General features: G+C 39.8%; 1 protein-coding gene across 2 annotated transcripts; it reads left to right on the top strand.

Moving 5' to 3' along the window:
- Positions 1-1,629: 1,629 nt before the first annotated feature.
- Positions 1,630-6,566, top strand: LOC118363606 (cyclin-A2-like). Of its 2 annotated transcripts, none has more exons than XM_035744661.2 (9): positions 1,630-1,825; positions 1,970-2,233; positions 2,632-2,881; positions 3,010-3,110; positions 3,217-3,440; positions 3,621-3,825; positions 3,907-4,020; positions 4,816-4,949; positions 5,869-6,566. In XM_035744661.2, exons 2-9 carry the CDS (start codon positions 2,018-2,020, stop codon positions 5,918-5,920), a joined length of 1,296 nt encoding a protein of 431 aa, XP_035600554.1. In that variant the 5' UTR covers positions 1,630-1,825; positions 1,970-2,017; the 3' UTR covers positions 5,921-6,566. The 2 variants fall into 2 exon arrangements, with proteins under 2 accessions (XP_035600554.1, XP_035600553.1); XM_035744660.2 differs by having other exon boundaries at positions 1,929-2,233.
- The last annotated feature ends 727 nt before the right edge of the window (positions 6,567-7,293 follow it).

Here is a 7,293-nt window from a genome sequence, read left to right as displayed (position 1 = left end):
TAATGGCTTGTTGTTTTGTATAGAGTTTATTTTTCAGCTTTGTTTGTTTTTTGGAAGATACTAATATGAATTATTTATATCAATTCTCAACAACATCTGGATGTCTAAAGCCCTATATTCTGTTGGCCTCGCTATATCATCTGTTGTATGTTCTCTTTTATAGGTTTACACATGAAAATATAATTGTTAATGTTTGACAAGTTATATTTCTATTCAAGTATATGTATGTGTACCGCAGGGGTCGGTATTGAGATCTGTTGAGATCTGTACTATTTACATAAATAATATTGGTCTATCTGTTAAAACATGTAATATTCATCTGTATGCAGACAACACTGTTATTTATTCCCAAAGACCCAACTGTTGAACAGGCTGTTAGAGCTGTAATTTGACCTTGTTACCTTACAGAAAGCCCTGGTTGGTTTAAAACTTGTACTTAATGGGGGCAAGACTAAATACATGTACTCTAATTCTCACCCAGAAATTAAGATGGACTACGTGTTTATTCATGGTTGGTTCTCCCATTGATCGGCTTCCCGCCTATAAATATTTGGGCATTTGCATTGACAAAAATGTAATGTTTAAAAAAGCTACAAAAGCTACAAAGCTAGTTAAAAAGCTACAATTTAAAGTGGGCTGGCTTATTTTTTAGAAATTGATCTTGCAGATTGTACAGCAGATTGTACAGTCAACATTCCTGACAGTTCTTGACTATGGTGACAGCATTTACCAGATTGCAGCAGCCACTACTCTTTGAACCTTTGGATTCCGTCTATTGGAGCACCATTAGTTTTTATCAAAGGTGGTATTTTTAATACTCACCACTGCATCCTGGTTCAAAAGGTTGGCTGGTTCTCAATGTCCAGTAGATCACTTAATTACTGCCTTTTTGTTTACAAAGCTCTACCACATAAGCTTCAAACTTTGTTGTTAAAGTATAAAAACATTAGATACAAAACTGTTGAAATTTCTCTGGTCTCCCCAGAACTTGGTAAATCCACTTTTAGTTATAATGCGCATCATTGCTGGAACCAACTACAAAATACATTACAATTGGATGTTCTGGTCCCCCTCCGCAATTTAAAATATTGATTTGGGAACTTCTTACTGAGGAATGTAACAGTTGTTCTTGAATATTTGTGTTGTGCTGTATTTTAGTTTGTTTTACATTAGTATATAATTTTGATTTGATTTTGTCTTATGAACTGCATATGCAGGCTTTCTTGTGAAAGAGACCCTGGTCTCAATGGTAACTCCCTGTTTAAATAAAGGTTCAAATAAAAATATATAAAATAGAGTATTTAAATATATCATATGTTCAATCATTTGTGGTTCATTTGTCATGGGAGGTTGTCTACTCTGTATAACATAAGTGAGTGTAACAATAGTTTGAGATGCTCTCAGAGAGATCATAATTGTTTATACAATATTATATGAATTACAGTGATAAAAAAATCAGCCTTTGAGTATTCATTTTCAGGTTGTCCCGCCTGACAAAAGTGTACACCGAAATCTCAACGGCTGTGCATTCGCGGCATCCGCGGACACAGGGAATCTGAGTTCTATCAGCCGCCGTAGCTTCGTGACGTACTTTCGCATTCGGCTCTGATTGGCCGTTTCAATGGTCGCGGGCTACTTGAATTGAGAAAAAAAGCAGCATATCTCTAGCTGCATGTTCTGAGAAACAAGGGACTTTGTCTAGTTAGCAGTTATAACATTTTCTCAGACCGTATGGCCAGCTAATGTTGTGTTTTCATGTAGAGGATTTTGTTGCGTCAACGGTCCAGATAGGGTTTCAAATTTGCAGCGCCGACTTTTGCTAACGGTACGTTGCCATCTCAACACGAGACTTGTGCGATAACTAGCTAACCTAGCCTCTAGTTCCAAACTCATTTCTAAATCCAGTTTATATTTTATTTACCATCAAGGTTTTGTTTAATCTTCTGTGACAAATTGCACGCATCTGCAGTGACTTGTTTGACGTCAGTGAGCCACGAACGGTGGAACATAAGCTAACATGTCAGGATCAACCCAAGGACAAGGAAGTGCAGTTGATGTTCCACTGCCAGAATACCAAAACCAAGAAAATATTCTGTCCGGACTGAGGGGTACAATCAAAAACCGTGTGGACAACCAGGAGAACATTGTCCCAAAAGCGCCACAGAGAACTGTCCTGGGAGCCTTGCAAAACAACAAACGCAGCAAACCTCAAACTCTGCGCGGCACAAAACAGGTTGGTAACTTGCTAACTAGCCACTAGCCAGCCAACACCATATACTTACAGATTTGTAGACTAGCTAGCTAACATAGCAGTAGCATGCAGATTGAGCCTGGTGGCTAGCTAATTTGCTACATTTAGGGAAACACTTTAAGTTCATTTTCACTACCAAGCAGTTCATTTGGAATTTTATTTACATTTTACTGAGTATTTGTCTAGAAATGTTAGTTGGAAGTAAATCTACCCAACGTTAGTCCGCCATTTTATGCTGTCAGTCTCCTCTTCTGCTCATTGGAATGGACTATTTGCATTCTCAAACAATTCTTGTCCATCAGATGTATTAATTTTTACTTTAGAAACCATGAGCATGGAAATAATTGTCTGCTCTTTGAAATGATCTGCCCTCATTTCAGGTGCTATCCTGTGAAAATGACGTACCCAAAAGCTATGCAGACAAGCTGGGCAGCAAGCAACCAGCTTTCCAGATTCATGAGGATGAGCCTGATAGTGCCTGCTCCAAGAAACAGGTGTCCCTCAAGGCCAAGCCCTCCACAGAGATTCCACCCCTGACACTGAACCCAACAGTTACCCTTCATAGGCAGCCTCTCTCCTCTCTTAATATACCAGCAACATGTGTATCTAACATGAATGTTAGTTTTGACGGTGAGTGATCCAATCAGACTTTATATATCCCATAACTTATTTACCCTTTTAAAACTCTGAGCATTGTGTTTTCTCAATATGGATTAGAAAGTCAAACATTTTCCAGTTATCTTGATATATCTACACAGATTCTCCCATGGATATGTCGGTTATTGAAGGTGATGAGAAGCCAGTGAACGTGGCAACGGAGTATGCTGCAGAAATACACACGTATCTTAGAGAAATGGAGGTGAGCAAACTTGCGCGTGCAGTCATTTTTCAGTTGGCGCTGAAATAACGGACCTGTAACTATAGAATATTGTGGATACCCTTTGTCTTTGGACTCTTGTCCTTAGGTTAAGTCCAGACCAAAAGCGGGCTACATGAAAAAGCAGCCAGACATCACCAACAGCATGCGGGCCATCCTCGTTGACTGGCTGGTGGAGGTTGGAGAGGAGTACAAGCTCCAGAACGAGACGCTGTACCTTGCCGTGAACTACATCGACCGCTTCCTGTCTTCCATGTCAGTCCTGCGGGGGAAGCTGCAGTTGGTCGGGACCGCTGCAATGCTGTTGGCTTCGTAAGTATTGTAGACTCCTCCACAGCATTATTAAAGGGAGTTTGTGTGTCTCAAAGGTGTGCAGAGTGGACTTAGTCTTTGCTGTTTGTTGTGTAGCGCTCACTTGATGTATTAGGCCTCTGTCCCAAATTAATGGAAAAGATTGGCACCAACATCTGACACACGTTTTCATTAATGCAGGAAATTTGAAGAGATCTATCCCCCGGAGGTCGCAGAGTTTGTTTACATCACGGATGACACCTACACGAAGAAGCAAGTGTTGCGAATGGAGCATCTGGTGCTGAAAGTGCTCTCCTTTGATCTTGCCTCTCCCACCATCAACCAGTTTCTCACGCAGTACTTTCTGACCCAGCCAGTCAGCAGCCAGGTGGAGAGCTTGTCAATGGTGAGCAGAGCACACATTGTGGTGTTCACATCTAGAATTTTAAGTTGAAATTGTTGTTTTATTGTTCTATATTTGTCTTAGTTCCTAGGGGAGCTCAGTCTAGTTGACTCGGACCCATTCCTGAAATACTTCCCTTCTCAGACTTCTGCTGCCGCTTTAGTTTTGGCAAATCACACAGTAACAGGAGGCTCGTGGGTAAGTTTGCAATGTCACAGTAAGTGTTCCAACAGGGTAGGAGTTTCCTTTGCCTTCTGGTTTGGCCACCATGCCCCTATTCAAAATAGGGCAACAACATGTAGTGTCTTCAACAGGTCTTGGCCACAATGCAGTAGGCCAGGATTTAGTAGCTAGTGCTAACAGGAAATCCCTCCCTGCAGTAACTCTGCCACGGGCACTACTGACTTTTGAAGAAACATTAACACAATTAAAAAAAAAAAAAAAAAAAAAGTCCTTTATGCAAGGCTTCACAGCAATCAGGCCTTTTTTTTTTGTCTCACTTGCGACCAAGGTGTCATTGGTGGGCCAATGATGCTTTGGCCAATTTGGTGTCACTGAAGGTTAAGTTCCCTTGTTCTATACCCTGACTTGGCACATACAAAACATTATTTCCAACTGTTATATTAAGTCTGTTGTTTTAAGTTAATTGTTTGATAGGTAGGCGATACCCAAGTTGACAGGTTTGCTTACTGACAACATAGGAATACACCATCTCTAATCCCCCCCCCTGCTGCCCATGTGTTTTTGATCCTCAGCCTCCTCCCTGACACGCAATCTCTTGCTTGTATTTGAATTTAACTGATAAACCTAAAATCCTTATACTGCTGTAGTGTGAGATTGTCTTACCCTGAAAAGTGCTAGCCTGTGGAATGAAAGTTTGCAATTGATAAACAGGTTCTCCCAAACTCAAATGACAACTTGTCTTTGCCCTAAAACAAATACATTTGCAGTGCCGTTTTTTTTTTCTTCCCCTGACTCTGTTTTATTTATTAGTCAAAGTCTCTGGCAGAGGTGACTGGCTACTCTTTAGAAGACCTGATGCCTTGCATAGAGGATCTGCACCAAATGTATCTCAACACTGCTACGCATGCACAGCAGTCAGTACGGGAGAAGTACAAGGGTGCAAAGTAAGTGATTTCAAAATTCTTATCTGAAAGTTGTTCATGACTCACTAGTGGTCATCTTCCACTGTATATACCAAATTTGGCATATTTTGCTAATTTTAACCAATTAGTATCTCGTTCATTTGATGCTAATTTATACTGACCAAAAAATATAAACTCAACAATTAACGACTTTACTGAGTTACAGTTCATATAAGGAAATCAGTCAATTGAAATAAATAAATTGGTCCATAATTTATGGCTTTCACATTACTGGGCAGGGGTGCAACGATGCCACCCATTGGGAAGCTAGGCCCAACCAATCAGATTTAGTTTTCCCATCAAATAGTTTATTAGACAAATACTCATCAGTTTCATCAGCAGTCTTGGTGGCTGGTCTCAGATGATCCCCCAGGTGAAGAAGTTGGATGTAGAGGTTCTGGGCTGGTGTAGTTATGTGGTCTGTGGTTGAGGCCTATTGGCTGTACTGCCAAAATCTCAAATTATGTTGGAGTTGATTTATGGTAGAAAAATCAACATTCACTTTTCTGGCTCTGGTGGACAACCCTGCAGTCAGCATGCCAATTGCACCCTCCCTCAACTTGAGACATTTGTGGCATTGTGTTGTGACAACTGCACATTTGTCACCTTTTGTTCCAGCACTGTCTAATGATCATGCTTTTTAATCAGCCTCTTGATATGCCCCACCTGTCAGGTGGATGGATTATCTTGGCAAATGAGAAATTTGAGAGAAATGTATTTTTGTGCGTCTAGAACATTTCTGGGCTCTTATTTCAGCTCATGAAACATGGGACAAACACTACACGTGTTTTGTTGTTACGTGCTTGGTAACCACTTAATATGTTAATTTTACAGATTTCTAGTAGATTGAACATGACTGATTAGTGTTGGTTTTTCTACCATTGTGTTTCTTGTTTTCCAGGTACCAAGAGGTCTCTCTCATCGAGCCCCCAGAGAAGTTGTTATTGAATTGACTTCTTTCCTTTGCTCACCAATGCTGAGAACTGGTTTAATCTTTTTTTTTCATGCACATTCTATTTTTATTTTTTTACATGAGATCTGCAATCTTTTGCAGCTCTGGGCACAATTTAGTGATCTTTTATGTATTTTTATATGTACAATCCTGTAGGATTGTCTTTTATGCTTTATGCAACACTGAGCTTTAATGTAGTTAATCAAGCAATGTCATCTGTCGGTCTCTTCTCAATAGACAAATGTGTTCAGTGGTTTTTAACTGTTAGAACGCTGTACAGATGCATCTTTCAGGCTGCATTCTTGTAATAAAACGTCAGCTTATTTTTCCTGCAAACACATGCTTGTGAATATTTCCTGAAATCTTTCCCGGACTAGCTGTCTTGGTTTTCTGATTACTTGATTTTATATGGGCTGTGTGGACTTTATTTATTTTTATAGCACATTCTGCTCAATGGTATTCTAGCCAAAGTTGGACACTGAAGTCTTGTTTGGTTCAACATTCTGCAGAACGTTGCCTTTTTTTTAAAAACATTTTTTTAACCACTTGCCTCATTCAAAGGTGTCTGGTTGGGAGTTCACTTGTTATCAATCAAGGCATCTGTGCTGTAAAATATATCTTGTAAATAAATTCCATTCCTGCCAAGACCCTCTTACTCTTTCCCTTCTATTTCAATTGTTTTATTTCATGCATGTTGGAGCTCTGCCTAAGATTTTCACTGTACTCTGCAATCACACCTGCAACGCTCTGACTGTTACATTTCAGGTGTCTTCATACAGTTTTGCGCTATAGAATAATTTTGATTGTAAAATGGTAATTGTCCATTTGGTCTGATTTGTTTCACATTGCCAAATGCCTAAAACTTAATACAAGTTTGGAAAAATCTCAAATTAAATCAGTCTTATCAAGAAGCTGAACTTGTGTCCAATACTTGTTTTATTGGTCTTTCAACATGTGGGAGGAAATGTGCGATAGCAGCTCTAATGTGGTCCTTCTGTGGCTCAGTTGGTAGAGCATGGCGCTTGTAACGCCAGGGTAGTGGGTTTGATTCCCGGGACCACCCATAAGTAGAATATATGCACACATGACTAAGTCGCTTTGGATAAAAGCGTCAGCTAAATGGCATATATTATTATTAACTGTGACGTGAATGGGCTGTGTTCAGTGGCCTTAGAGTACCACATTATCAGTCATAATACTCAAACCTTGCAGTCAAACAAGGTATTGGTTCCAATTGTTTTTCCCCATAGGGGATTTGAGAAACTTCAAGAGGTCGGTTTCATGTAAGTTTACCCTGGTGTAATGTGACTTAATATATTCACTTGCAATCCCCGCTCCTCTCCCCAAAATGCTAATGTGGCTACAATAAAAAAA

This window comes from Oncorhynchus keta, chromosome 30 (genome assembly GCF_023373465.1).
Source record: "Oncorhynchus keta strain PuntledgeMale-10-30-2019 chromosome 30, Oket_V2, whole genome shotgun sequence".
Taxonomy (NCBI): Eukaryota; Metazoa; Chordata; class Actinopteri; order Salmoniformes; family Salmonidae; genus Oncorhynchus; species Oncorhynchus keta.
This window is presented reverse-complemented; position numbering and strand designations above follow the sequence as displayed.

Coding starts and splice junctions, on each gene's coding strand:
- LOC118363606 (XM_035744661.2), top strand. CDS start 2,018: ATGTCAGGATCAACCCAAGGACAAGGAAGTGCAGTTGATGTTCCACTG. Junction 2,882..3,009: donor CATGAATGTTAGTTTTGACG/GTGAGTGATCCA, acceptor ATATCTACACAG/ATTCTCCCATGGATATGTCG. Junction 4,021..4,815: donor CAGTAACAGGAGGCTCGTGG/GTAAGTTTGCAA, acceptor TTTATTTATTAG/TCAAAGTCTCTGGCAGAGGT.